The following is a 26,202-nucleotide window of genomic DNA, read 5'->3' on the forward strand; positions in this document are numbered from 1 at the left end:
AAACTATAAAACCACATTATTGAACTGACAATTATTTTTATTCACGTTCTCACACTCAAAGAAATAGCCAAATAGATAAGTTACCGGTTTCTCGAGAGGACTTTTCCAGTAAATCGAAGTCAAAGAGTAGGCCAGAAAGGAGGTTGGATGTCATTAATTCTTCAAGAAACTCTGGACTAAAGTGCGTCACAGAGGTGACCACGCGGATAAAAATTTCAACTGTGGCCCCCTACACACTCTCACATACTCACTCACACCGAGCTCCTTAAGTACGCACGAAAATGGTTTGGTTGCTCAAATCTCACTCATTCTTTCTCTGAACAGGAAGAATGACCTTTGTAGCTTTCCAGGCTCCAAAGCTCCCGGGAGTGGCCAAAGTCTTGTAACTCTGCACGGGAAGAAAGAAATGGTAAGTTCATCTAGACTGTCCGGCACAAGATCTAAGCAAAACAACCGCAGGAATTGGAGAGCAAAGCACAGGCTTACTTGTATGCGCAGAATGGAACTCTGGATTTCAAAGGCCGGCCTGCTCTCAAGAAGAAGACCGGACGATGGCCGGGAGCCATCCCAATGCTCGGTGAGGGTGCACTGTCTCGTTCTCTGCCAGTTCTAAAAGCTTTTCTTTCCTGTGCCGCAGTGATCCAAATGTCTGCCACTGTCATCTTCTTCGGCATAGTTTCCAACCTGGTGACTTACTTGACGACCGTTATGCATCAAGGTGTTGCCAGATCCGCCAGAGATCTCACTAATTGGCAAGGAACGCTCTTCGTCTCGTCAGTTCTCGGAGCTTTTCTCTCCGACACATATTGGGGGCGCTACAAGACGCTGTTGTACTCGTTTCTTCTCTACTGCGTGGTGAGTAGTAGACTAAGTAGTGAGCTTGCCGCAAACTTTCTTCTCTCTGCAAAACAAAAACCATCATCACCATCATCACTTCACACACTTCGAAAGAAAAAAAACTAAACTTCCTGACAGGGACTGAGCTGCCTTACCATCTCCGCATCCGTCAGAAGCTTGAGGCCTCCAAGTTGTCCCGCTCGAAACTACACTTGCCAGCCAGCGTCCACTGCTCAGAATGCCTTGTTCTTCTTCTCCCTCTACGCCATAGCGTTTGCGGGCGGAAGCTCCACCGCCTCGTTCATGTCCTTTGGAGCCGACCAGTTCGATGAGTCCGACGACGTCGAGAGGCCGCAAAAGTACTCCTTCTTCAACTTCCTGCTCTGTGCCATTCACGTCGGAGGCCTGATATCAGTCACCGTCCTCGTCTACATCGAGGACAACGTAGGCTTCTCCTGGGGCTTCGGCATTCTCGTCATCGTTCTCTCCATCGCCTTGGTCGTCTTTCTCATCCAGATGCCGAGATACCGCTACCGTCGTCCCGACGGAAGCCCCCTCACAAAGATCGCACAAGTCCTGGTCTCCGCTTTCCGAAAGCGTCGCAACAGATTCGGAGCTCTTGAGCTCTACGAGGAAAAGTCCATCGCCAAAGGCAAAAGACACATCCCCCACACCGACGAGTTCCTGTGAGTAGTGCCTGTCATCTTCTTCCGTCCCTTTGCTCCTGTTCTAAAAGCCGCGGTGTTCGTCGTCCAGGTTCCTTGACAAGGCAGCACTCAAACTCGATGGTGACATGGATATGGAAGTGGAATCCACGACGAAAACCAGCCCCTGGAAGCTTTCCACCGTGACGCGAGTCGAGGAGGTAAAGCTCGTCATACGAATGCTCCCAGTCTGGTTCGCAACGCTATGGTTTACCACTGCTCCAACCCAGTCCGCCACCTTCTTCCTCCGCCAAGGAATGGCTATGGACAACCGGCTTGGAAGCACCTCCTTCAAGATCCCGCCAGCGTCCATGCTTCTCTTCAGCAACATCACCGTCGTGCTCTTCCTCCCGTTCTACGACCGGATCCTCGTCCCGGCCATGAGAAAGATCTCCAAGAACGAGCGCGGCATCACCTTGCTCCAGCGAACCGGGCTGGGGATCTTCGTCACCGTGATCGCGCTCGTCACCGCGGCACTGGTGGAGATCAAGAGGAAGGACGAGAACTCCAGCTCCAGGAAGCTAGGAATCTTCTGGCTGCTGCCACAGTACGCGCTGCTGGGCATGGCGGAGGGCCTGGCCAACACGAGCATGCTGGAGTTCTTCCACGAGCAATCGCCCGATACCTTCCACAGCCTGGGGATCAGCCTGGGGCTCGCGAACCTGGGCGTGGGGAGCTTCATGAGCAGCGTGCTCATTACCTGCGTCGGCCGCGCGGCGCCGTCGTGGCTCCAGAACGATGTGAATGCCGGGCATCTGGATCGCTACTACTGGCTGATGGCGGGGCTGAGTGTCGCGAACCTGGCGATCTATGTGCCGCTGGCGCGATGGTACTCGTACAAGAGCCCGGATCCCTACGCCGAGACAACGCAAGAACCCTAAATGTGATAGAAGAAAATATTCTCTTTCAAATTCCAAAACATGTATTATTTATCGTTTCAAGAAGTCAAATCGAGTATCAAGCTACCTCAAGCTCTTGTGTGACTTTATTCCTAGAAACAAATACTTATCGGATTCCTGACGAGGTTGTAGCAATAGTCGTTCAAAAGTCCTTGTTGGAAAAGTCTTTTTTTGACTGGAACTAATTAACTTTGACAATCTTGTGATTAAGCCAGAGACAATAGCAACTTCACTAAAGCAAGTGGGGTGGAGGTCGAGACTTAATCATTTCCTCTTGATATGCCAATGGAATAGCTCGGCTCCCTTGATCCAGATGCTTGAGTCTGTGAATGCCACCATAAGCTCTAGGAGGAAAGTGTCTCGTCTCTCTTGGTTGGCTGGGAGGAACAAAACTGTCTTTTATATTTATATTACACGAAGTCCAGAAGCCATACCCAATGAGGTCCACTGCTTTGCCGCGAGTTTGCATATAAAGAAAAACTATCCATTTAAAGTTATTTTCGGATATTTTAAGCCATCTGTGTAGCATTACCTCTCACAATGTCAAGTGGAGTGGAATCCCAGGTGTTGGCTCCACGACTTGTGTTCTTGGTGCAACTTCTTTTAAAGATGTCTGAAACAAATGAAATTCATTTCTCTGTTTTAAAAGTATGCTGTTACCTTGAAGCTCTCTACAGTCCCCACTTCAACCAGCAGCTTTGCAAGGATTCCTTTGGCATCTAAATCGCCATTGTTCATAGGTACAACATATCTGGAGGATATCCAAAATCCAGAGACAGATGAGAACCAGAATAAAAAATATCAGTTACCTTGGCTGTAAAGTCTTAGCAAGCTCCACTGCGTCCTCTTGGCCTGACACAAGTGTAAACAATGGAAGCTTTTGTTGGATCACAGGCGTAATCACCACATCAGCTGTTTTGCCTTGGAGCAATTTCCGATCAAAAACACAGTGAGGCTCAATGTAAATTCGGGCATTTGGATCAGACGTCTCAACAAAGTAGCTGTAAAAATAAAATGAGAAATGAAAGAAGTATAGAAAAAATGTTTTAACCCGTTTTCTGGTCGTTGCCATGGAGGTCCAAGAACAGGTCCTGCGGAAGCTGTTACTTTTAAACTTGACTTGCTTGAGGCCCTGAAACTTGTCTCTTGGCCTGGTTCTATGTAAGTGACCTTGAAAAACAAATCGTAGAAAAACTAAGAAAAGAAAGATGAGTTACTTGTTTGAAGATCTTGCTAAGAATTGGCTCAGCATTTGGAGTTGCAATGACTTGAAGTTGTGGATAAATCTTTGAGAGAGGCTCTAGAGTTCTTTTGTGGCAATGATCATCCAAACTTTGGGTGATAAGTAGACAATCCACATCTCCAAGTTCGTCAAGCTACAGATCTTGAATACATTACACGGTTTTTAAGAAGTTGAGCTCAGATACCTTGAGTTTGTGGAGGTTTTTCTTTGCACCATCATATAGAAAAGGAACTCCAAAGTCTAGATTTCCAACAAGGACTGGATCAACCAAAATAGAGACCCCCGACACTCTCCACAGCCAGCTATTTCCCTAAAATCATGGAAAAAAACACTTGCTTTCAATCCAAAGTTCTGAGCATTCAAAAGAAATACCTCCAGATAAGTTAATTCCAGCTCCAAGGTTCTAGTTGCTTGTGCCGTGCTCGTGCAGTGGACTCGATTTCTTGCTCTGAAAGAAAAAATCGATAAATTGGATTGAAGTGCAAGGATTTTAAGTACCTGGGTGTAGAACAATTGCAAAAGGTGCTGCCAATCTTTGCTGGTGTCGGCAATGTCGAGGCTAACTCCATAGCCTTGCGATGAAGAAAATAGACACGTATACAAAAAAAAGTGCAGATGTTAGCAGAAAATCTAGCTTGGAGTTAAAGATGAAGTCTTACCAACAGTTTAACAATGTGAAGTAAGCTCCTTGTCGCATTCTATTTTTTAAAGCGACCTTTGGTACCTCCACATACCTTATCCAACTTCACTTCACTGTGGTCTTCTTCTAGTTTGTTGACTTCCTTATTTCGTTTGAAAAGGAGCATTTCGCATGGTTCTAAGAAACCCATTCCTCCAAGGACAACGTCAGCTGCATGCCTCCCCATCACGCCAAGACGCTGTTCCATCGCGAAAATTTAATATCTTCACCACCTTTCAGCCGAGAGCCATCCACCGTTTTCCCTGTGTTGATCCCTTTCCCCTTCCAGTTGGCTGCTAAATTCCCATCCCCGGATATCTTTCTTTTCCGCCTTTCGCCATGGAATCCCAGCTCCTCCCAGTGACCCTCCAGAGCTGCAGCTCGGCACTCCCCGCCGGGCCAACTCCGCGGGCCAAGATCTTCCTCCCAAACATCGATCTCACTGTTGTTTTCATGGTCGACTCCATCTACTTCTACTCGTCCGGTGCTGCCGACGCTCCCAAGGTCCTCTTCCGGGCCCTCCAGGAGGCCATGGTGGAGTTCTATCCGTTTGCTGGAAGGCTGGCCGTCAGCGAGGAAACTCAGCGCCTGGAGATCGACGCCAATTCAGCTGGCGTGCCGTTTGTCGAAGCTGTCTCCGATCTCAACATCGCCGACCTGGGCGATCTCACGCTTCCAAATGCGTTGTATCGCAACCTGGTGTTCACTGCGACGAACGTGAAGGTTCTCTCGGATTGGCCTCTCGCCACTGTCCAGGTTCGTGTTGAAGCTTTCCTGAAGCGTTTACATAAGCACCAGAGCGAGAAAAGTAAATAGAAACCAGTAAGAACCTGTTTTGTAGGTGACGAAGTTTCTCTGCGGTGGATTCTCGTTCGGCCTGTCGGTGAACCACGCGCTCGCGGACGGCATCAGCATCATCGACTTCATGCAGCACCTCACTTCCAAAGCTCGCGGCGTTGAAAACTTCCAGCTTCCAGAGCTTCAGTTCGATCGGACTATGCTCGCAGCTCGCCCGCAGCCAACCCCCAAGATCGACTTCGGCGACGTCTACTACAAGGCGAGTGAGATCCCCAGCACGAACTCCTTCTCCACGATGGAAGACATGGTCGTCAGCACCAATCTGGCCTCCGGTAACTACGTGGTTACGGACTTGGTTTCGAGAGCCATCAACATCCCGGCGAGCAAGGTCGAGTATCTGAAGAAGTTGGCCATGTCCGACGGAACCATCACCCGGTGCTCGACTTTCGACGTCGTCGCCACCTACGTCTGGAAGCTGCGAACTGCTGCGATGGGGATGCCGCTGGAGCACCAGGCCACCATGTTCATGGCTGTCGACGTGAGCAAGAAAGTAACACCGCCAATCCCCCGAGGCTTCGTCGGCAACCGGGCCTTTCCAGTCGCCGTGAGGATGAAAACCGAGGAGCTGCTCAAAAAACCACTGTCCCACTGCCTGACAGTCGTCCGTGAGGCCTTACTTCGAGCAGACGATGAATTCGTACGCTCGTGGATCGACTGGAGCGAGATCCACCGAGGCATTCCCAGGTTCAACGGTGGCTTCTACATCTCGTCGTGGTGGAAGTTCCCGTTTTATGAGATGGACTTTGGATGGGGGAAGCCGATCTACATGGGCCCCGTGCTCACACAGCGAGTTGAGTTTGTGCTCATTCTACCCGTGTCACCGTCCAGGCCCGAAGGCGGGGTTGACGTGCTGCTCACCATCAATCCGCAACACATGGCCAGGTTCGAAACGCTCGTTAACTTTCCCATCCTGTAAGTACTTTGTGAAATTTTACTTTGAAAGTTAATGAAATACCTCTAGAGTGTTCGTGTATGTAAAAGAATCAGATCTTTCAAAACTCGCTCCAGCAACAATGAGGAATTGTTTTTCAGTGACGACGGACTTCAACTAGGCAAAACTTACGCTGAGTGTTCCATCAGACCGCATTCCTTAGGTTATAAGCGTCTGACGCCCCTGCGTACGGGTCAGGGCGACGCGGGCGCAGAGCCTGGGAGGGAGCGATTGGAGCTGGAGGTGGAGCTGCAGCAGGAGATGCCATTTTTAAGTACACAGCCAAAACAGATAAACTTACCATCGAGGAAACCAGCTGGAGCAAGGGTCTTAAAGCAATACAAGCGGTACTCGTACCCAAGAGCAGCCAGCTCGTTCTTGAGCCTTCTGGTCAAGAGGAAAAAAGCAGGACCAATGCCACGAGAGCGCGTCACCTAAACACACACACACACACACACACAAGCAAATTAGCCCGAGCACCAGAGATACTCATCACCAACCTGGGATTTCTTGCCAGCAATAACGAACGCTTCCACTGGCCCGATTTGCCGAACGGCTTCTCGATAGGCGTGGCGAGCCTCTTGCATTAGTTTGTCGTGGTCGCGCAGCAACTCATCTGAAGAGACATAGACGAAGAGATCCACGCGCCAAATCTTCCATGGCCAACTATAGTTCGTGAGTACATAGTTAGCAGCCATCTGCAGGATAATCGCTGGGCGCTGTTCTCCCATGATGCCAACGAGTGAATGTGGGTGATCGTCGCAAGGAAATACCAGGATTCTTTTACCAGTGATGATCAGCGGGCAAGGAAGTCCTGGTGTCGTACAAGAAGTTTCGAGAAAAAATCGTGAGCGGAAATATGCGTTACCTATCTTGATCAAAACATACTGGATCAACTGGAAAACCGGGCCGAAAATCCACTCCACAGCAGACACTAGAGCAGAAAAGCAAAGAAAGTCGAGCATGATCCGATAAAGAGAAGCACTAGCTTACCGATTTCAAAGGCTACATAGAAAACGATGATGAGGATCAAAGGCCACACCGAAACGCTCCGGGTGAAGGCAAAGACTAGAAAAATTCACGATCGATGAGAGAGCGAGGAATCTGAGGATACATACCAAGACCGATTGCCCATCGCCATAGAACCCTGAGATTCAACTCACTTCCTGAGGTCGTCCTCGCGTAACATGCGATCGGGGAGAAGCACGCCATCGCCAGCGCCTGGATCGAGGTTGCCGCCATCGCGATGGTCGGCGCCCATGCGGAAATCTTGGTGGAAGACGCCGCCGAATCGTAGAGAAAGGGCACGAGATTGTGGCACGCCGTCGCCGCTATGGCCGCGAGGGAGAGGATCTTGGAGACGCACGCCATCGCCACCGCCTGGATCGACGCCATCGCGATGCTCGTCGACGGCGCCAATGCCGAAATATTGGTGAAGGACGCCGCCAAACCACAGAGAAAGGGCACGAGATTGTGGCACGCCGTCGCCGCCATGGCCCCGAGGGAGACGATCTTGGAGACGAACGCCATCGCCAACGCCTGGATCGACGCCCTCGTCGACGGCGCCAATGCGGCGAATAGCAAGGGGACGAGATTGTAGCAGACCTTCACTGCCGCCATAGCCATTTTGCAGAGCTCGAAGAAGATCGCCATCGCCAGATGAGCGCCGTGCCTGAGGAGGAAGGCGATCGCGACACCAAGGTAAGGGCAAAAAATGGCGGGCTATTTAAAATGCTCTTGTGTATTGGCAAATTAACACCGGTAAATCTTGACCATGTTCTTTACCTCGAGAGGAACCATTGTAAGAAATCGATCTTTTGCAGCTCGCACGAGGGAATGACAAATCGCGAAAAAAAATTCAGTGGCACGGAATTCACATAAGCGAAGTACGCAAAACTTACGCTGTTCGATTGTTCTCTAACCGGAGCTTTAGTCTATTTTACCAGCGATTCGCACGGTGAGGCGGAATGTAGACCCCTGGAGCTGGACCTGCTGGAGCTGGAGCTGGAGGAGCTTGAGCATCTGGAGCTGGACCTGCTGGAGCTGGAGCTGGAAGAGCTTGAGCATCTGGAGCTTCTGGAGCTGGAGCTTGTGCTGCTGGAACTTCTGGAGCTGGAGCATGTGGAGCTGGAGCGTCCGGAGCCTCTGGAACTGGAGCTTGTGCTGCTGGAGCGTCTGGAGCTGGAGCGTCTGGAGCTAGAGCTGCTTAAGATGACAAATAACAAATGTAAGCTAAAGTAGCCACTCTCGACGCACGTACCATTGATGAAGCCCGGTGGAGAGCGGTCTTTGAAGCAATATAGTCGGTACCCGAGATTATCGAGCTGCCTCTTGAGTCTGCGAGGTAAGAGAAGGCAAGCAGGACCAAGACCAAGACCAACATAGCGCCTCATCTGGAAAACCGCATGGAAGGCGATGAGTTCAAGTAACAAATCTATATGACTGACCTCTTTTTCCTTCCCGACGACAACAAACGCGTCCACAGGCTTGAAATCCTTTGCAGCTAAGTAGGCCGCCCGAGTCTGTTGCGTAAGTGTGTCGTGGTCGTGCAGCACCACATCGGAGGCAACGTAGAGGAAGAGATCGATGTGGGAGGGGGTCGAGTCTCTCGGAATGGGCCTGAGATGATATCGACCATCCAGTTTGATAATCATCGCTGGCAGCTGCTCGTTGAGAATGTAAATGAGATCGCGTTGAGCTCCTTCGGCCATGTACACCAGGATGGTCTTCCCAGTGATGATAAACGGACAAGGAAGTCCTAAGGTTGAAGAGAACATGGAACGTCGAATTGGAAAGAAAGCTTAGATTTACCTGTCTTGATCGAGACATGCTGGATTATCCTAAAGAGCGGGTCGATCATCCAATTCACGCCAGGAACTAAACACAAAAAAGAAAGAGCCTGATCATTCTGGCAAGAAAGAAAGCTGGTATTACCGGCATGGAGGAGGAAGACCATGGATGGGCTGGAGAAAGCCGCTGGAAAGAATGTGCACGATCGATCAAAGGACGAAATATTTCGGCATCAAGGAAGAATTCGAGAATACGTACCAAGAACTGCCGTAGAAACCCTCTCCATGAGAATCAAGAGCACGGCGGAGATGAAATATACAATCCTCCAGATCAAGAATTCCCGGAAGGAAACCTTGGAAATCTTCGTGTAGAGGGAGATCGCCACGGGACAGAGAACGCCGAGTACGGGCAGGCCACACGCCATCGCCGCCAAGTCGCCGACCTGGAAGAGCGCCACGATCGTAGAGCTGATGCTGAAGAGCGCGATCCCTAATGCCGCCAACGCGCCGAGCTTGGAGAAGAGCGCCATCGCTGCGCTATTCGTTCCCACAAAGTGTTAAGGGTAAAACGCAATGGCGGGCTGTTCAAAATATAGAGAAGAATCTTCGCAGTATATACTACGTAGGGTTTAATCATTCACTATGAAAGCTTAGGGCATGGCGATGAGCTTGTGTAGCGATGGCGGAGGCGGCGCTTGGCTCGGGATTTCTTCCTCGTTTTACTGCGCGCGCTCGTCTGCAAGATTTCGATTCGTCGGCATTCGTAGGAGGAAAATGCGAGGGCTTTGCGTGAAGAGTGAAATTGATTCCAGCGTCGCGCGGCCGAGCCGGATCTATGTGGGAAATCTCTCGTGGAACTGCGATAGCGAGGAGCTTGCCAAGGTGCTGCAACAAGCTGGGATTCTAGCACACGTCGAGGAAGTGGAGGTATGTCTCTTTGATTTTTCCAGAACCAATGCAGCATGAAATAGAGACTAACTTAGATTTTGTAGGTAGTGTGCGATCGGGAAACTGGAAGAAGTCGTGGATTTGGATACGTGACATTGACGTCCATCGATTTTGCTCAAGTTGCGGTCCAAAAGCTCGATGGTCACGTAAGTCACTTATTTTATTTTTTTTCTCGAGGCTTGAAAACACTCTTCTCTTCTGTTTTTGCACAGATTGTTCAAGGTAGAGCACTTAAAGCTAGTTATTCTCAGCCTTACAAAAAGGCTGGAAAAGAGGGACCCGTGGAGGTAGCAGCAAGCCACACGAAAGTTTTCATTGGGAATTTGCCTTGGGGAGTCGACGATGGAAGCCTTGAAGAGTTTTTTCGAGCTCACGGGAAAGTGGTGGAGGTGAAGATAGTGTATGACCGAGACACTGGCAGATCTCGCGGCTTTGGGTTTGTAACCTTGTCCTCGCCAAAGGAAGCCGACGAAGCTGTTAAATCTTTGGACGGAGCGGTACGTTGGTTTTCATTCTTTTCTTAAGGTTTTTGGTAAAGTCTTTCTCTCTTTGCTCTTTTTGCAGGACTGCGATGGAAGGCGCTTGCGTGTTAAGCTAGCAGACACTTCACCAGTGCCGCCACAGTGATGTCGCGGAGGTAAAGTTTTAAGCTAGAAAATCTTCTTAGTTTCCTTCATCCAAGATCGATAGATAGATATGGTTTCTTAGTTTCACTCACCGAGGAAAAAAGTTTAGCAGGATTGATTGTAGATGAAAACTATTTAGTTTAACGTGGTTCGTGTTCCAGGCAGCAAAGCGAACAATCTACGACTTTAAAATCTAGAGCTCTAGCAGATTGCTCCGGAATGTTTGGAAGCTTTCACGAAGTGAAAGAAATTTATGAGACCCTGCAAGGAATTCCAGGTGAGCATCGATGCACGACATAGATCATGAATTTCTTTTTTGTTGTCTATCCCTTTAACACAGTCGTTCGTTGCTGGTAGGAAAGGAAGCTTATCCTTTTGGCAGTGCCAGAGGCACCATAGCCGGCTCCAACAGGTTATCTCTTTCTTTCTATCCTTTTTTTTGCCTTCTCTCTCTCTTTGTAATCACACGTTCGTGCATGTTCGTCTAAGCCAGCCAAACATCAACGTCTAAAAACAACGTCATTTTCAACCACATACTTGATTTGTCCGCCGTACGGCCCATTCGTACTCCGCGAATGGGCCCCTGGCCCACTTTGATAATGGTCGCATGTGATTTACAGGCAAGCACAAGATATTTTTCCGTGGTTAAGTTACCTAGCGGGTGAAATTCTTTTCACCGCTACCGCCACCGCCTCTGATTCGAAAATTTTCGCGGGCACTCGTCGAAAAGTTAAAACAAGGACGCCAGATGGGAAATTAAATGCAAGGTAGCCCGGACGCCAAGTTTTGTTCCAATGCGGCTAATCACAGGTTCCCATGTATAAAGAATCTTCCCCCTGTTTAGTAATAAACTCTTTTCGCTAGTTATTTTCCCTTCCTTTGTATCGGCTCCTGGGGCGGAGCTAAAGGCGCTGCGCGTTTGAGGAGCTTCTTCCCGGCTGTGAAGGCGCTGCCTCTTCTTCTCCAAGGTCAGTAGCGATTCTCTCACGATTTCTTTGCCTGGATCGTCTTTTTCCCTTGCCTGGCGCTGCGCCGCTGCCAGATCTCTCTCTTTTGTGATTTTGCCCCCTTTTAGATCGCTAGTTTGGCTGCCGCCCTGTGTTCTTCGCGTTTTCGATCGATTCTATCTCTTGCCGTGCTTGCATTCTGGTGTTATCGGTAGGAATCGGTGTGTTCTATGTAAGTCGCGGTCGATCGATGCTTGTCGGTCATATTTTGCTCGAAATATCGTGATCTTGACGATATTCATCGATCCCTGTGTGTTGGCTACCAATGCAGGCAAGCGAAGATGCGTGAGATCCTCCACATCCAGGGCGGGCAATGCGGGAACCAGATCGGCGCCAAGTTCTGGGAGGTGATCTGTGACGAGCACGGGATCGATCCCACCGGGAACTATCATGGCGACTCGGATCTCCAGCTCGAGAGGATCAATGTCTACTACAATGAGGCCACCGGCGGCCGCTTCGTCCCCCGTGCGGTGCTCATGGATCTAGAGCCCGGTACCATGGACAGCGTGAGATCCGGCGTATTTGGGCAGATCTTCCGGCCGGACAACTTCGTGTTTGGGCAAACCGGCGCTGGAAACAACTGGGCCAAGGGTCACTACACAGAGGGCGCCGAGCTCATAGACTCCGTGCTCGATGTGGTGAGAAAGGAAGCCGAGAGCTGCGACTGCCTCCAAGGTATGTGGTCGATCGATTCTTGGGTCTTCTTTAGCATTGTTTGTGGCTAACTGGAGGATGTGTTCTTGGCAGGTTTCCAAGTTTGCCACTCCCTTGGAGGAGGTACTGGGTCGGGGATGGGTACACTGCTCATCTCTAAGATCAGGGAAGAGTACCCAGACCGGATGATGCTCACATTCTCCGTGTTCCCGTCCCCAAAGGTGTCCGACACGGTCGTGGAGCCTTACAACGCGACGCTCTCAGTACACCAGCTCGTGGAGAATGCCGACGAATGTATGGTCCTGGACAACGAGGCCCTGTACGACATATGCTTCCGGACGCTCAAGCTCACCACTCCAACCTGTAAGTCAGAAAGAAAAGACCAAGTCCCTGATTCCAATGTACTAAAACTCTTTTTCTTTTCTGTTGTCTCTTTCCAGTCGGTGACTTGAACCATCTCATCTCGGCAACGATGAGCGGTGTCACTTGCTGCCTCCGCTTCCCCGGGCAGCTCAACTCCGACCTCCGGAAGCTGGCCGTCAACCTCATCCCATTCCCGAGGCTCCACTTCTTCATGGTTGGCTTCGCGCCGCTCACGTCGCGCGGCTCGCAGCAGTACCGCGCGCTGACGGTCCCGGAGCTGACCCAGCAGATGTGGGACGCCAAGAACATGATGTGCGCTGCCGACCCTCGCCACGGCCGCTACCTCACCGCCTCGGCGATGTTCCGCGGCAAGATGAGCACCAAGGAGGTGGACGAGCAGATGATCAACGTCCAGAACAAGAACTCGTCCTACTTCGTGGAGTGGATCCCCAACAACGTCAAGTCGAGCGTGTGCGACATCCCGCCCAAGGGACTGAAGATGGCGTCGACGTTCATCGGGAACTCGACCTCGATCCAGGAGATGTTCCGGCGAGTGAGCGAGCAGTTCACGGCCATGTTCCGGCGCAAGGCCTTCCTCCACTGGTATACCGGCGAGGGAATGGACGAGATGGAGTTCACCGAGGCGGAGAGCAACATGAACGATCTGGTGTCCGAGTACCAGCAGTACCAGGACGCGAGCGCCGAGGAGGAAGGGGAGTACGAGGACGAGGTCGAGGAACTCCAGGCGTGATCCCAGCGAGACAATGCAAGTTACAACCAGTGAAGATCATCGCTTTGCTATAGTCTAAAGGTGACTATTACTACTTCTCTACTCTACTACTGAGGTTCTTTACTCTACTCTATTTTTTTGGCTCTGAGCTTTTGCTTTCTCTTTGTACTCCCTCTATTCGCATTACGCTGGTTTTTTGTATGCTTTCAAGGATAATAATCTGGTATAAATCCGCGTCGTGGTTTACATGCTGAGTTTCAAGCCATGTACAAAAACGTTCAAGAAAGTAATAGTTTAGAGTTTCTGGGTTCGAATCTATGCCCAGACGTTATAATGTTAAGGCCTATTAGCTCAGCTGGTCAGACCGTGGTGCTAATAACGCCAAGGTCGCAGGTTCGATACCTGCAGAGGTCAAGACAAAAACGATTTTTTTAATTCAAGAATGTTCTATGGTTTATAATATCAATCTTAAAGGTTAAAACTATTTAGCGCCTAAGTCTGGGTGGTGTAGTTGGTCATCACGCTAGTCTCACACACTAGAGGCCCCCGGTTCGAACCCGGCTCGGACAAATTTCTGACTTTCTCTTTTTGTTAGCCTTTGAAGAGCAAGAATGCCATTCTCTCCAAGTAAAAGTGAATGAAGGTACCGCACGAATGCGTGATGAAAGACCCGAAGCTCGTTCCCACGATGCACTGCCATCCGGGTCCATAGAGCCCGTCAAACCCCTGCCAAGAAAAACTTTGAGCGATTTCATCAGAAACACTCGCTGCTACCTTTTTGATGTGCCGCGCAATCTCCTTGCAATCGTCCACCTCGTACAAATCAAGGGCCTCGGACGCCCACTCCATCGCCCGCGCTTGCATCTTCTCGGGCATATCGGTGCTTCCAATCACAGCCTTGCCTTCCAGCATAGTTTCTCGCTACAAATCCCTCTATGGCTCGACTCCCCAACGAAAAGCTATCCAAAAAGCCCCCGAAAGCTCTTGATTCTCTTCTCCTCTGCAAGTTAACGCTACTCCCCTGTCTCGAAAAACCTTTAGTTTCCGGATTCCCGAAACACTGCTGTAGTTTTCTCCAGACTGGAGCGTTTCTACATATGGTGAGCTTTCACTCCTCCTTTCACCCCTTTCCTCTCTTCATGAATGGCCACGGTAATTTCTTTTGAGCCTTAAAGAACTTTCCTTTTTCTCCACCACTACGTGGAAAGCTCCCAGCATTTAGATAGTTGCTGAAAGATACTATTCACTTGGTGGCTCTTTTGTTGCCTTCTGCTGCTGTCTTTCTGATAAAGAGAAGCTTTGCGTTCACTTAATTGGAGGGACCGGAATGTTGTCGCCATGCACAAGAACCATTTCATCAGCCAGGAAAGGAACTGCGCAGAAAAGAGCATCTCCTGTTCCAGCGCGTGTTTAATGTTGAGGCGGCTTAGAAACTATTCCAAGTGTTTTAGAATTCGTCACTCCAAATCTTTGCTGCTCGCCCTCGAATGCCACCAACGCGACCGCCTTTGGACTTGAGGGCTTCATAAATCATGCGAGCTTGTTTCGCCGGTACCACCTACACAGCACCAAAACTCCGCGCAGTCTGCTTTAAGATCGTGTGTACCTTGTCACGGAACAGGATAAGAGAGATGGTTTATCGGCGAACGATCGTATCCTTGCTCATCACCTCTGAGGGAAAGAAGTTTAGAGTGAGTGAGATGACGCCAAGGCAAACGAACCAACAAGAGCGATTCGAGGACCCGAAACGAAGATTATCATCGGCTTTTGCTTTTAAGAAATGTTTTCGGGAATTTTATTTAGAAATATCTTAATTCTGAAATAAAAAAGGTAATGTTTAACGCTTAGGGTTTGAGTGGCAATGGAAAATCTCCAAGAGGATGTGTTGACGCTTATTCTGAGTAAGCTTGAGGATCTGAGTGACCTTTGCAGATGTGCCGGTGTGGCCAAATTCTTTCACAGGCTACACTGGCCTGTACTGGTGCTGAGAAGAACCCACCATGACGAAGAAAGAATGGCCAGATTGGTAATTGGTGCTCTAAGCAGTAGGCACATGAATGGATTGCAAAAGCTAGTCATCAAGTCTGAGCAGGAAAACATAGGGGTAGAAAAGAAGGACTGGTTGATGCTGAAAAAATCTCAAGGCTCGCTCCGCACTCTAGAGCTCAATGGTTGCTTTAATGTCCCCGATTTGTGGGGAGTCATACACGGGTTTCCGAAGCTTTCAATCCTAAAACTCAAGAACAACGCCTTTAGAACTCCTCGAAGCACTCTTCCCATATCACTCCCAGGGCTCACCACAGTTTCCATAATCAAGAGTTACTACATCAATGACATCCAAGCTTTGGTGAGGGCATGTCGTGCATCTCTCGAGACACTACGAGTGGAGTGCGAATCCCACATCGAGACCATGGATCTGAGCATCACCGACTGCCCCAAGCTAGAAGAGTTGGTGATCGAGGATTGCCTGAGAACAAGGTGATAGTGGAGGGTTGCAGCAAGCTCGAGGGGTTGAGCTTCACTTGGGTAAGTAGCATCCGCGTCTCAAACTCATGCTTGGCTCTCATCCAGGAGCTGGAGCTCTGGGAGATCGACAAGCTCCGCAACAATCACCTCTATAGTATCTTATCTGCTTGTCCGATGCTCCAGACTCTCCAGCTTTCTGGAGGCGAAGCTTTGAAATCTCCGGTTGTGATCAGTTGCCCCACAATAACGAGCTTGAATTACGCTCGGAAAGATAGCAGGTGTCCAGATTTCCACGATCAACTGCTGTTGGAGCCTCACGTTTTGCGGATTGAGTGTCCGAGTCTGCAGAAGTTAAAAATCAGTGGGGACTGTTGTGTTGTGGCAGATTTTGATGTGAATATACCTGAAGTTACTATTGCGGAAAGGTGGGGGTACCAGAATGTGAAGAAAGTTTTGTGTTTGAGCAAGAGTGTTTTACACTTGGATATAAGCAGAAGATTACGCTCGTCAGAGCCCGGGGAAAAGTGAGATACGATTGAGTGTATTCTATCAGCTGCTGCAGGAGAGCTTGGAATTGAGAAGTATTAGAATGGATCTAGGTGATCCGCATGAAACGGCACCTATTCAAAAGTTTTTGAGCTCGTTTTTTATTGCCCATCCATGTCTAGAGAGCGTGACAACATCTACAAATTATTGGGAAGCCTTGCAAGAGATTAAAAGACCAGATTTTTATTGCGAAAAGAAATCTGAAGACCACGTTGTAATTCATCGAGCATAATAGTAATGTTTATTCTTATTTTTTTTAAATTAGAAATAAAAAGAAATGTGTAGAAAGAATGGCCAAGCAAAGAAGCACTGAAGAAATCTGAAGGCACTTTAGCTCAATGGTTGTTGTTATGTTCCCAATTTATGGGGAAAGTTTTCAAGCCTAAAAATCAAGAACATTAGGAATCCTCCATTATTATTACCAGCATTTCTATAGTATTTGAACATCCAATCTTTGGCAATGGCGTGTTGTGGAGGCAGGGTGATAGTGGAGGCCTGAGGTTCTCGAAAGCACTCAAACTCATGCTTGCCTCTCATCCAGGAGTTCCGCAAGCTAAGTAACAATCATCTCTATAGTATCTTATCTGAAAGGAAAAGATTTGAAATCTCGGGTTATATTTCGTTGCCCCACACTTGCTAGCTTGAATTACGGACTTTGAAGTTCACGGCGATTTAGTGCTGAAGAAGCCGCTTCACGTTTTGCAGATTGATGCCGGAGCCGGGATTGCTATGTTGTGGTAAACTTCGATGTGGATATAGCTGAACCTACCATTGAGGAAAAGTTGCGGACGAGCATGTGAAATTGTGCAAGAGCGTTTTGCCGATATAAGAGATTATGGTGCTGGAAGGGCACGTTGATCTCCTTCACATTCTTTTTAAACTACTAAACGCTGTATTACTATTTAGGATTTTAGTTAAGTTTTACTAAAGGCACCTTGTACAAATCAAGCACTCCCATCTTTTTTGGTATGTCGGTGCTAATCACAACCCCTTCTAGCATATCTTTTCTTCCTTTCACTTAAACATTGAGATCTTGAGAGTTAAAGTTACTTACTGCACACTGTTATACATGTTTTGAGGCCGAGAAAGAAAAGCCTCCAAACTGCTTCCATCATTAAGAACTGATTGAGCCACTGCTGCTTACTGAGTAGTTTCTCCGGCACTTGAGAGCGTTTAACTCTAGCACTTCCTATCCCTTTCATTTATCTCTCTTCTTGATTACTTTCGAGCACTTCACTTTTTTCTTCCACCAGCATTGACGTAGATAGTTTGCTGATAGATACTACTCACTTGACTTGCCTTGAGCTTCTTCTCAAAAAGAAAAACTTTGCACTTTTCTTAAATGGAGGGACCGGACGAGGGACCGGAATGTTGACATACGCAGGGACTATTTTATCAGCCGGGAAATACCCGCCAACCGTGCACGCAAAGAACATCTCATGCTCCAGAGAATGCTTAATGGTCTCGGCCTGAAACACGAGAGCTTAGAATATTATTCGAGTTTTATAGCACTTGTGACTCCAAACCTTTCGGAACCCGTGCTGCTCGCCTTCGTATTCCACCATCGCGACTGTTACGCCTTTCGACTTGAGTGCTTCATAAATCATGGGAGATTGTTTCGCCGGTACCACCTACACAGCGTTAAGACCTGTAAAGTCTACGTCTGATCGTGCTCACCACCTTTGAGGGAAAAAAGCACGAGATTTTAGAGTCTTTAGATATGAGTGAGAGGAAGCCGAGACAAACGAACCAACAAGCTTGCCTATGTAGTGCTTCTCGTATTTGTGGGACACGCGAGGCCTTTCAAATCATTTATGGCACCATTCCAGCAGCAGCATGGCGAGCGATACTAAGTGACAATGGCGGACGCTGGAATGAGCGCGATCGCAACCAGGTAAGCTCCAAGAGAACGAGCTAGCCTTTCTTTTCTTGCCTGTTCTGAGGCGATCTAGCCGACGATGACGACGCAATGATCCTCACAGATCCTAAAATGCGAAGGTCGGAGATACCGTGGCAAGTTTAAAGCCGGGGCTTCTTTGGCGCACGTGAATTTTGTTTTTTCAAGTTCTCTAACGATGGGAAGGCCAGTGCGGCTTGAGGAGTGTAACCTCCTGCAGAACCCCCGTCTATACACGTTCGATGTCCATCTGCTTCACCAAAAGTTGCCTGAAACAACCCATAAGTTGCGAGATCGAAAAGGAAAATTAGAAACAAGCCACTGCTCACCAGGCTGGATGCACAGCGGACGCAATCAGCTACATCCACAATTCCATTAGCCTTTCCCTGCATCTCCTCCCGTAACCTTCCAATGCACAAAAGCAGCATGCGTACTACGTATGAAGAAAAATAATAGTGCGAAGGAACATATCAAACGTGTACTTCCGCCATAGTTTACGTCGGAAAAAGCCCAGCCTCCAAAACTGGATATTCAACTGCAAGGTCGTGTCCGACTCTACCGTAGGCTCGCCTGTGGAAACAACACAAACGTTGCTGAGAATTCCCTGGAAATGCGGGATGTTTCGGACCGTGAGCACGCACTAGAAGTGGAGGCTTCTCTTCCGGCAGTCGGGATTGAATGGTGGATAGAAGTTGGCCTCCTGAGTACTTCAGTAAGAAACTCGACGATCCGTGAATGTAATCTCGGTATTTATCTAGATCAGTGCTTCTGACGACCAGCTGATTGAACCAGAACCTGTATCAAGTTAGACATCAGTTTGCAATCTCATCACACTGAAAGAAGAAGAAAAAGAAGGAAACACTTGTACCTTGACAATGGACATTGGATGCCTTGGAGACCCAGCACTCATGAACAAGGTGTCACCAATCACTAGCAACAAAATAGCCAGCTCTAACAGATTAAAAGAAAGGAATGGTTCTTCGTATTAGCACACCAGATCATAGATGGAAGTGAACGGGGTTTCCACTGGATGGACGGCCGTGGAAGGAAAATTGTCCTCCATCGCCAACCTTGAATATCCTCGTTGCCTGCAACGCGAAGTTACTATTAATTTCAACAATGTATCGAAACGGCACCTGTATGTGTTCCACGAGAAGATTCATAGAATTCATAGGAACTGTTGCCAAAATTCCATGCCGGTCTTGTAAATTCCGCGTCTAGAGAGTACAATGGCTCGCTTTTGTTCTTGCGTTCACACTGACAAAAGAGAAGCAAAACATTGACAAATACTGAGATATTTACGCTTCACAGTCATAAAGCAGTGTGTTTACCCAAGGATATATGTTCCAAAATCCATTCTCTCTGTCACATACAAAGAAAAGCTCCCCTGAAAACCAAGGTTTCTCTTCCACACTTACAATGTTACGAATGAATGAATACCTTGGGATGACCATTTAGGCTCTCACACCGCCTTCTCCAGCAATATATGCCTTGTCGCTGCAACAAATAGTCGACAATCACTTTAAGAAAAAAAAAGAACGAAGGCTTACCCGTGTTTGACCAACGTAGAGAGAAGTAGCATCCCAAGGCATGATTGGATGAGACCACTCAATCCACCCTATATTAGAACCATCGGGACTCAGTCTAGGAAAAGTATAAAAGTAATTCCCGGTGATAAGAACTTCCGGCTCTGTATCTTCGAAAAACCGAGACTACACGACGAACTTACCAGCCGGATCGCTACTCTTAAGATCCACGCTGACTATTTCATGCACCGGTTCCTTTCAATGCCTATGATCTACAAACATGGAAGATCAGAGTTATCTGTTCATCACAAGCAAAGGAAAGAAAAAAACTTATCACAACTTGATAAATCGACCTCGATCCATCAGCATAGCAGACGAGAGGACCTCCATAGTCTGGAGTGATAGGAACCGGCAAACGTTTCGTGGATCACAGCTCTAGCATCACTGCATGGGAAGATCACACAGGAAAAAAGAAATCTGGTCGGAAAGATTGGCACTGCAAACGCTAGATGTCCAAACTCATTGGCGATGGTCTGGACATCAAATCTAGGAGGAGTGATTTCTTCCACTCCACCACTTTCATTCTTTTTCACAAGACAGAAAGAAAGAGAAGCAAAGAACTCAAACGAGAAAATGCGCTCGCAAGAAGATATCTGAAACACTTACCCTCCTTCCACTGGCCTCCCTTCGTGAGGAGATTCTCAAGGTGGCAGTCGAGATAGCAATGGCAGTCGAAGAGCATGGCTTCTGAAGGTGGCAGTCGAAGAACATGCTTTCTTTTCCAACATTGCGCACTGAGATCTTCTCTTCTCGAGTGCAGCGATGGCGGAGGGCAAGAAGAAGGACAAGGCGCAAGCTCCATTCGCACCTGAAAATCCCCTCTCACCGCTGAGCACGCCGCGAGGGCTGCGCCTTTGCGGATTCGGGATCGAGAGATCTTCTGTAAGTGAGCATAATCTAAATATCAAATATACCCGATTTGGGCATATGCATGACAAAAAGAGGATCTGGAATCAGATAAAAAAAAATATTTGCTTTACATGATCGTGTTGTGAGTACACTCCAAGCTTTGTCTTCCATGCAACAGGATCTCGATCAAGATAAGCTCGTTCCGGGCATATGCTGTCATCATAACTGACCACTAGAAAACATATTCTTGGCGTGGATGAAAACGTTTTTCTGCAGCCCTTTCGATCTGAAACCCTCTCCCAAGTCCTTGGATTTTATTGCAAGTGGTTGGTGAGCATTCCCCATTTTGTTGATTTGAGCAAAGATCTAAACCTTTTTCCTCTAATCTTGCTACAAAACATTGATTTTATCCCAATACTTTGTATAGATAAAAAATGACAGTATAATTGCATGGTGGTAGATCACACTTGGCACAGTCTGCAATGCATGCTGAACCATATAAATATGAATCAAACCTAGGCTCAAAGCAAGCATACAATTTGAAAGTTCTCATCTCACCATGAAGGCTGCTCTAGTGTTTCTTGTGCTTGTATTCAAGGTTACTTTGTCTTCTTCAAGGAGGGAGCTCTTGTCCGTCCGTGGAGTTCATGAACAGCAGGATCCACTAGCTTCTGATTCTCTTTTGCCTTCTTTTGGAGAAGATGGTGATGATCTTCAGCAAGGCAAGCACATGAAGCAGAACGACAATGGCAACAACATCAACATCAACATCAACTTCAAGTGTAATGGTGATGATCATGTAGATTCAAAGAATGAGAACAAGGAGAAGGATGGCAAGAGCAAGGAGGAACACAAGGAAGACAAGGATGACAAGAGGGAGGAGAAGAAAGGAAAGGACATGGATGACAAGAGCAAGGAGAAGGACGAAACGAGAGTGTTTCCCTAGAAAATGTAATCCAAAGGAGAAGGAATAAAAGCTCCAGACTCTAAGCACGAGTCGCTTTTGCATCCTTCACTTACTTGGAGGGAAAATTATCGACATGAACGGGATCTATCTTATCAGCCGGAAGAAACCCTCCAATTAAACGTGCAAAGAAGAGCATCTCTTGTTCCAGTGTGTACTTGATATTTTCAGCCTGCAATGGACACGGGAAATACAATTCAAAACGGAAGAATTTGATTCTAGCGTACCTTTCGGAAGCCATGCTGCTCGCCTTCGTATTCCACCAGTGCAACCGGGATGCCTTTGGACTTCACGGCTTCGTAAATCATACGAGCTTGGTTCGGCGGCACCACCTGCATTGTCGCAGTTTAGAAACGCAAAGCTTTTGCTGTTTACTCGTACCTTGTCATCGAGCCCTTGAAACAGAATAAGCGGGCACGAGAAACGCTCGGGATAGTGAATTGGAGAGCGGTCGTGGAAGGCTTTGGAATCTCCTGTAACGACACACGACTTTAGAGAGACAACTGGGAAAGAAATACGCAACGAACCGATAAGGGAAGTCAGGTAGCGTGACTCAAATTTGTGAGTATCCGTCATAAGGGACTCCAGATCACTCACCTGAAGCATTCACAGGATTAAAGATCACCCAGGAGAAAATAAAATGTACCCCATAGAGAGAAGCACCGGCTTTAAACGTATCGCGAAAGGCCAGTGCGGCTAGTGTGGTATAACCCCCCGCTGAACGACCATCTATACAGAGCCGACTTTCATCAACCTCACCAGAGGCTACCTGAAGGTTGAAAGATCAAACAACAGAGCAGAAAAAGGGAGAATAGTTACCAGATGTGATGCACAGCTGCAGCAATCACCAACGTCCACGATTCCCCACTTTCCATTCAGCCTTTCCCTGTATTGTCTCCCGTAACCTTCACAGACGAATATCAGTCCCATGGAATAAAATCAAATCAATGATACCTGTACTTCCGCCATAGTTTACGTCCGCAAAAGCCCAGCCGCGACTTGTCCAAAATTGAATGCCTAACTGCAAGGTTGTGTCCGACTCCGCCGTAGGTCCACCTGTGCAAGACAAAAACATTAGAACGCTCCTTATGAATCAAAAATGAATTAGACCGTGAGATCGCACTAGAAGCGGAGGCTTCTCTTCCGGCGGGGCTTCGTAGTCGCCATTAGATGGCGGATAGAAGTTGACGAATGCAGTCTCCCCAGGAACTTCGGTAGGGAACTCGATAATCCTTGGAACACTGATGTACTCTTGATATTTATCTAAGTCCATTGCTTCTGATGACCAGATGATTGAACCAGGATCTGCGTCCGAGTTTTTCAGATCCACCTGTTCATTAAGCATGAATTTCAAATGGTGAAGACCAAAAACAATCTAATACCTTTACGATAGAAACTGGATGCTTTGGAGACCCAGCACTCATTAGTAAGGTGTCACCACATACTGCCTGCAGAAATTGTAAGTGACAAAGTAGTGGCTCTTGAAAAGATCATACCAGATTATAAATTGCATCGAACGGGGTTTCTACTGGATAGATGGACCTAGAAGGAGATATATCCACTATCGCTAACCGTGAATTTCCACGTTCCCTGGAAAAGAAAAAACAAAAAAACAAAAAATCGCAGGGTCACTCTCGGTTAAGAAAAATCCAAGCACCACCTATATGTGCAGATAATACGTGTTCCTAAAGAAGAATTAAAGAATCCGTAGGAACTGTTGCCAAAGATCCATGCCGGTCTTGTAAATTCCGCGTCTAGAGGGTACATCGGCTCGCATTTGTTCTCGCTTTCAACCTGGTCAAGGCGATATATAGTGCTCCACAGATAGAAAAGAATGTGCCTACCCAATGATACAGGTTCCAAAAACCTCTTCCTCTGTCAGATACAAAGAAGAGTTCCCCTGAAACCAAAAATTAATGTTTCAGAGACAATGCACAAAGTTCTGATACCTTCGGGAGACCATTTAGGTTCTGTAACAGCTTCTTTTGCGCCATCGTTTCCAGCTACACAAACTCTTTTTGTTATTTTCCTGCAGGCAACGCCTTTAGAAAGGAAAAACGAGCAAAAACACTAACCCGTCTTTGCCGATGTCGCCAACGTAGAGATAAGTAGAGTCCCAAGGCATGTTTGGATGGGACCATTCAATCCAGGCTAGCTTACGGCCGTCGGGGCTCAGTCTGGGAAAAGAATAAAAATCATTCCCAGAGAGGAGAACTTCCGGCTCTGCAGACAACCACCGATATCCACAGATGAACAAATGCCTGCTGAAAATCCAAGGAACTTACCAGCAAGAGCGGTACTTTTCAGATCAACGCTAACTATATCATTCACCGGTTCCTTTCCTTGTCTATGATCTACAAAACATTAGAAAAAGCAATGCACTGCATAGAAACTTGAAAATCCATTGTGAGTACCTTCACGAACAGTGATATATCGACCTCGACTAATATCGAACCTCCCATCAGCATAGCGTACAACAGGACCTTCATAAGCTGGGGTAAGAGGAACCGGAGAACGCTCTGTCCATCACAGCTCTAAAATCAGAAAGATACATAGGAAAAAGAAGGGAAAAAGCTTAGCTTACCTCCAGTCAAAGACTGCTTGTAAAGACGCTGATCGGAGAAGTTTGAGAACACAGCGGTCTCTCCCTCCACTGTAAATGCTCCGCCACCATACTCATGGACGGTGGAACGAACATTAAATCCAGAAGGAGTGATATCTTCCACTCGCCCATTCCCATCCTTCTTTACAAGAACGCATCGCCTGTAAACAAGGAAGAAAATCCTCATTTCTAAGCGCTAGAGATCTTTGTAGAGAAAATGAAAATGCATGCTCTCAACTGAGAAAAACTAGAGTGTTCCTTGCAATGCTGATGCTATAGACGCCTACCCGGCTTCCGCTGGCCTTCCTTCCACGCAGAGAAGATTTCCATTCGCATCGGTCGCGAATCCTCCAAGGCGCAGTGATGCTCCCGACACGAGCTCGGCGGTGAAGGGAGATTTCCAGGAGCCGAATGGAGCTTGCGTCTTTTTCTTGCTGTCGTCCGCCATCACCGCGCTCCCTGCGAAGGACCTCGCGACCACAAACCTAAATATTGCGCTCCTCGCCGGAGGGGAAATAGTTCTAGGAAATAACGAGGAAGAACACCGAAAATGTAGGTATTGGATTAGAAGGTCAGCTTAAGATTTGTTTGGAAACAAATTTTTTAACTATTATATATCATAAAATATATTTAAATATTCTAAAATATAGAATTAATTACTCCTTAAATGTTTTACTATCCTTAACAAAATTAAATTTTGATAAAAGTAAAATAAAAACGTTTTTAATAATGATAAGACTAAATACTTTAAAATATAAGAATTATATGTATATGGCTAAATATTTTACTCTTAACTTTTTATTATTAATTCCCTAATATCATTAATATATCATGATGATCCAAAATTTGATTTTCTAAATAACATAAATTATATTTATGTGTAAAATTATTAATTTTATTGACAAATTAATAAATTTTATTCATCAACCTCTTCACTATGAAGACATAAATGTTTTCAGTGATAATTACTTAAATCTCATACATATATCATTCAGTCCAATTACAAAATATGTTACATGTGATTACTAAAATATTATAAACTTAACTTAAGGAGTTGTGGAAAAAAGTTATCTATTGAATTGTACTTTTACCTAGTGGGACTACTCTTATAAAAATTTCATATTTCATTCTTTGATTGATGGTCTTTTGCATCTCACCAACAACACATGACCGGATATTGCTTTTCCAGTTTTGTTCTTGAGCCGGTTTAGTTTGTCACTTCAGTTCATTGACAGGCTGCTAAACGGGTTCTCCGGTATCTGGCTGATACTGTTGACTATGATCTTGTTTACAGGCACACCGGTGCTGAGACACTGATCCTTCAAGCCTATGCTGATGCTGATTGGGCAAGTGACCAGGACTCAAGACACTCAACTACCGGGATCTGTTGTATCCTGAGCAGTGCACCAGTTTCCTGGACAAGCAGAAAACAAGCCACTATTGCTTTATCAAGTACTGAGGCAGAATATGTGGCAACATCTTTTGCTACTTGAGAAGTGGTTTGTTTACGTCGTATGCTGCATGAGCTCCACCAAGACCTACCTTCCCCAACGATGCTCTTTTGTGACAACAAGAGCGCTACTCAACTAGCTAAGAACCTGGTTTTTTATGCTCGGTCTAAACACATCGAGCTACAACATCATTTTATTCGGGAGAAGGTAGCTTCAGGAGAAATTCTACTTGAGTTTCTCCCGACTTCTCGACAGCTAGCAGATATCTTCACCAAAGCTTTACCGGAGGGGCAGTTTGTCAAACTTCGAGATGTTTTGAACATCTCAGTTTGAGGGGGGAGTGTTTGAATACCACGTAATGGTGCAGCTTCGAGGTAAGATCCTTGGAGACACCTGGAGATCATGCGTGGTCTCACTGGCTGGATATTTACCTAATGTGTAAATAGAAAGCGGGTTGCTTTCTCACTATGCTTTCGATTTCTTCTAATGAGATGCTTGAATTTTGCTCCTAGCTTTTAAAACTCCTCCACAGGCAAGTCCCTCCAATCCAGAGAACTTCCCTTTCATTGTTCT

At 47.2% G+C, this 26,202-nt stretch overlaps 8 protein-coding genes, 1 long non-coding RNA gene and 2 other non-coding genes across 13 annotated transcripts; 6 read left to right on the forward strand and 5 right to left on the reverse strand.

The window, feature by feature from the left end:
• Positions 1-129: 129 nt before the first annotated feature.
• Positions 130-561, reverse strand: LOC112341868. The gene is made up of 2 exons (XR_002990721.1): positions 487-561; positions 130-388 (listed from the first exon to the last, which is right to left on the reverse strand). It is a non-coding gene; the product is annotated as an uncharacterized LOC112341868 (long non-coding RNA).
• On the forward strand, positions 330-2,512 carry LOC9661149 (protein NRT1/ PTR FAMILY 8.1). Of its 2 annotated transcripts, XM_024662734.1 has the most exons (5): positions 330-409; positions 460-577; positions 638-855; positions 976-1,523; positions 1,594-2,512. In XM_024662734.1, exons 1-5 carry the CDS (start codon positions 407-409, stop codon positions 2,420-2,422), a joined length of 1,716 nt encoding a protein of 571 aa, XP_024518502.1. In that variant the 5' UTR covers positions 330-406; the 3' UTR covers positions 2,423-2,512. The 2 variants fall into 2 exon arrangements, with proteins under 2 accessions (XP_024518502.1, XP_024518496.1); XM_024662728.1 differs by having other exon boundaries at positions 460-855.
• A 67-nt stretch (positions 2,513-2,579) lies between these two features.
• LOC9661150 lies at positions 2,580-5,000 on the reverse strand. The gene is made up of 11 exons (XM_024662758.1): positions 4,343-5,000; positions 4,182-4,255; positions 4,056-4,131; positions 3,868-3,993; positions 3,658-3,816; positions 3,492-3,610; positions 3,250-3,441; positions 3,101-3,191; positions 2,973-3,053; positions 2,875-2,920; positions 2,580-2,832 (listed from the first exon to the last, which is right to left on the reverse strand). The coding sequence occupies exons 2-9, from the start codon at positions 4,250-4,252 to the stop codon at positions 2,976-2,978; spliced, it is 912 nt and encodes a 303-aa protein (XP_024518526.1). The 5' UTR covers positions 4,253-4,255; positions 4,343-5,000; the 3' UTR covers positions 2,580-2,832; positions 2,875-2,920; positions 2,973-2,975.
• On the forward strand, positions 4,685-6,136 carry LOC9662223 (fatty alcohol:caffeoyl-CoA acyltransferase). The gene is made up of 2 exons (XM_002962506.2): positions 4,685-5,118; positions 5,204-6,136. Exons 1-2 carry the CDS (start codon positions 4,702-4,704, stop codon positions 6,134-6,136), a joined length of 1,350 nt encoding a protein of 449 aa, XP_002962552.1. The 5' UTR covers positions 4,685-4,701.
• A 53-nt stretch (positions 6,137-6,189) lies between these two features.
• Positions 6,190-7,840, reverse strand: LOC9661151. Its single transcript, XM_024662749.1, has 6 exons — positions 7,270-7,840; positions 7,145-7,219; positions 7,020-7,085; positions 6,652-6,965; positions 6,453-6,585; positions 6,190-6,400 (listed from the first exon to the last, which is right to left on the reverse strand). Exons 1-6 carry the CDS (start codon positions 7,802-7,804, stop codon positions 6,297-6,299), a joined length of 1,227 nt encoding a protein of 408 aa, XP_024518517.1. The 5' UTR covers positions 7,805-7,840; the 3' UTR covers positions 6,190-6,296.
• Positions 7,841-9,582: 1,742 nt separating this feature from the next.
• LOC9662225 (29 kDa ribonucleoprotein A, chloroplastic) lies at positions 9,583-10,792 on the forward strand. Its single transcript, XM_024662766.1, has 5 exons — positions 9,583-9,867; positions 9,933-10,034; positions 10,101-10,385; positions 10,453-10,525; positions 10,676-10,792. The coding sequence occupies exons 1-4, from the start codon at positions 9,598-9,600 to the stop codon at positions 10,513-10,515; spliced, it is 720 nt and encodes a 239-aa protein (XP_024518534.1). The 5' UTR covers positions 9,583-9,597; the 3' UTR covers positions 10,516-10,525; positions 10,676-10,792.
• On the forward strand, positions 10,681-13,512 carry LOC9661152 (tubulin beta chain). The gene is made up of 5 exons (XM_002962508.2): positions 10,681-10,791; positions 10,872-11,482; positions 11,793-12,196; positions 12,269-12,538; positions 12,616-13,512. Exons 3-5 carry the CDS (start codon positions 11,803-11,805, stop codon positions 13,287-13,289), a joined length of 1,338 nt encoding a protein of 445 aa, XP_002962554.2. The 5' UTR covers positions 10,681-10,791; positions 10,872-11,482; positions 11,793-11,802; the 3' UTR covers positions 13,290-13,512.
• A 96-nt stretch (positions 13,513-13,608) lies between these two features.
• On the forward strand, positions 13,609-13,682 carry TRNAI-AAU. Its single transcript has one exon. It is a non-coding gene; the product is annotated as a tRNA-Ile (tRNA).
• On the reverse strand, positions 13,679-14,408 carry LOC9661153 (probable dynein light chain). The gene is made up of 2 exons (XM_002962914.2): positions 14,043-14,408; positions 13,679-13,994 (listed from the first exon to the last, which is right to left on the reverse strand). Exons 1-2 carry the CDS (start codon positions 14,178-14,180, stop codon positions 13,860-13,862), a joined length of 273 nt encoding a protein of 90 aa, XP_002962960.1. The 5' UTR covers positions 14,181-14,408; the 3' UTR covers positions 13,679-13,859.
• TRNAV-CAC lies at positions 13,765-13,837 on the forward strand. Its single transcript has one exon. It is a non-coding gene; the product is annotated as a tRNA-Val (tRNA).
• Positions 14,409-21,534: 7,126 nt separating the features above from the next.
• Positions 21,535-24,717, reverse strand: LOC9662227. Of its 2 annotated transcripts, XM_024662724.1 has the most exons (18): positions 24,466-24,717; positions 24,161-24,339; positions 23,991-24,095; positions 23,862-23,930; positions 23,652-23,799; positions 23,526-23,605; positions 23,421-23,476; positions 23,237-23,370; positions 23,073-23,166; positions 22,959-23,024; positions 22,687-22,906; positions 22,531-22,632; positions 22,396-22,481; positions 22,223-22,345; positions 22,104-22,173; positions 21,958-22,049; positions 21,804-21,908; positions 21,535-21,748 (listed from the first exon to the last, which is right to left on the reverse strand). In XM_024662724.1, exons 1-18 carry the CDS (start codon positions 24,624-24,626, stop codon positions 21,629-21,631), a joined length of 2,010 nt encoding a protein of 669 aa, XP_024518492.1. In that variant the 5' UTR covers positions 24,627-24,717; the 3' UTR covers positions 21,535-21,628. The 2 variants fall into 2 exon arrangements, with proteins under 2 accessions (XP_024518492.1, XP_024518485.1); XM_024662717.1 differs by having other exon boundaries at positions 21,958-22,173.
• Positions 24,718-26,202: the final 1,485 nt, after the last annotated feature.

The sequence above is a fragment of the Selaginella moellendorffii genome, unplaced genomic scaffold (genome assembly GCF_000143415.4).
Source record: "Selaginella moellendorffii unplaced genomic scaffold, v1.0 SELMOscaffold_2, whole genome shotgun sequence".
Lineage (NCBI taxonomy): Eukaryota > Viridiplantae > Streptophyta > Lycopodiopsida > Selaginellales > Selaginellaceae > Selaginella > Selaginella moellendorffii.

Bases quoted from the DNA above. Each gene is read 5' to 3' on its own strand.
- LOC9661151 (XM_024662749.1), bottom strand. From the start codon at position 7,804: ATGGCGATCTTCTTCGAGCTCTGCAAAATGGCTATGGCGGCAGTGAAG. The intron at 7,086-7,144 runs GTAAGCTAGTGC...TTTCTGCTCTAG, and splicing joins CTATGTAGCCTTTGAAATCG to TGTCTGCTGTGGAGTGGATT. The intron at 6,401-6,452 runs GTAAGTTTATCT...CTCCTGCTGCAG, and splicing joins TCCAGCTGGTTTCCTCGATG to CTCCACCTCCAGCTCCAATC.
- LOC9662225 (XM_024662766.1), top strand. From the start codon at position 9,598: ATGGCGATGAGCTTGTGTAGCGATGGCGGAGGCGGCGCTTGGCTCGGG. The intron at 10,035-10,100 runs GTAAGTCACTTA...GTTTTTGCACAG, and splicing joins TCCAAAAGCTCGATGGTCAC to ATTGTTCAAGGTAGAGCACT. The intron at 10,386-10,452 runs GTACGTTGGTTT...CTCTTTTTGCAG, and splicing joins TTAAATCTTTGGACGGAGCG to GACTGCGATGGAAGGCGCTT.
- LOC9661149 (XM_024662728.1), top strand. The intron at 856-975 runs GTGAGTAGTAGA...ACTTCCTGACAG, and splicing joins CGTTTCTTCTCTACTGCGTG to GGACTGAGCTGCCTTACCAT. The intron at 1,524-1,593 runs GTGAGTAGTGCC...TTCGTCGTCCAG, and splicing joins CCCCACACCGACGAGTTCCT to GTTCCTTGACAAGGCAGCAC.
- LOC9661150 (XM_024662758.1), bottom strand. From the start codon at position 4,252: ATGGAGTTAGCCTCGACATTGCCGACACCAGCAAAGATTGGCAGCACC. The intron at 4,132-4,181 runs GTACTTAAAATC...TTTTTCTTTCAG, and splicing joins TGCAATTGTTCTACACCCAG to AGCAAGAAATCGAGTCCACT. The intron at 3,192-3,249 runs GTAACTGATATT...GATATCCTCCAG, and splicing joins GCTAAGACTTTACAGCCAAG to ATATGTTGTACCTATGAACA.
- LOC9661153 (XM_002962914.2), bottom strand. From the start codon at position 14,180: ATGCTGGAAGGCAAGGCTGTGATTGGAAGCACCGATATGCCCGAGAAG. The intron at 13,995-14,042 runs GTAGCAGCGAGT...TTTTCTTGGCAG, and splicing joins TTGCGCGGCACATCAAAAAG to GGGTTTGACGGGCTCTATGG.
- LOC9661152 (XM_002962508.2), top strand. From the start codon at position 11,803: ATGCGTGAGATCCTCCACATCCAGGGCGGGCAATGCGGGAACCAGATC. The intron at 12,197-12,268 runs GTATGTGGTCGA...TGTTCTTGGCAG, and splicing joins GAGCTGCGACTGCCTCCAAG to GTTTCCAAGTTTGCCACTCC. The intron at 12,539-12,615 runs GTAAGTCAGAAA...GTCTCTTTCCAG, and splicing joins CAAGCTCACCACTCCAACCT to TCGGTGACTTGAACCATCTC.
- LOC9662227 (XM_024662717.1), bottom strand. From the start codon at position 24,626: ATGGCGGACGACAGCAAGAAAAAGACGCAAGCTCCATTCGGCTCCTGG. The intron at 23,800-23,861 runs GTAAGTTCCTTG...GGTTGTCTGCAG, and splicing joins GAAAAGTACCGCTCTTGCTG to AGCCGGAAGTTCTCCTCTCT. The intron at 23,025-23,072 runs GTATGATCTTTT...CAATTTCTGCAG, and splicing joins TCGATGCAATTTATAATCTG to GCAGTATGTGGTGACACCTT.
- LOC9662223 (XM_002962506.2), top strand. From the start codon at position 4,702: ATGGAATCCCAGCTCCTCCCAGTGACCCTCCAGAGCTGCAGCTCGGCA. The intron at 5,119-5,203 runs GTTCGTGTTGAA...CCTGTTTTGTAG, and splicing joins GGCCTCTCGCCACTGTCCAG to GTGACGAAGTTTCTCTGCGG.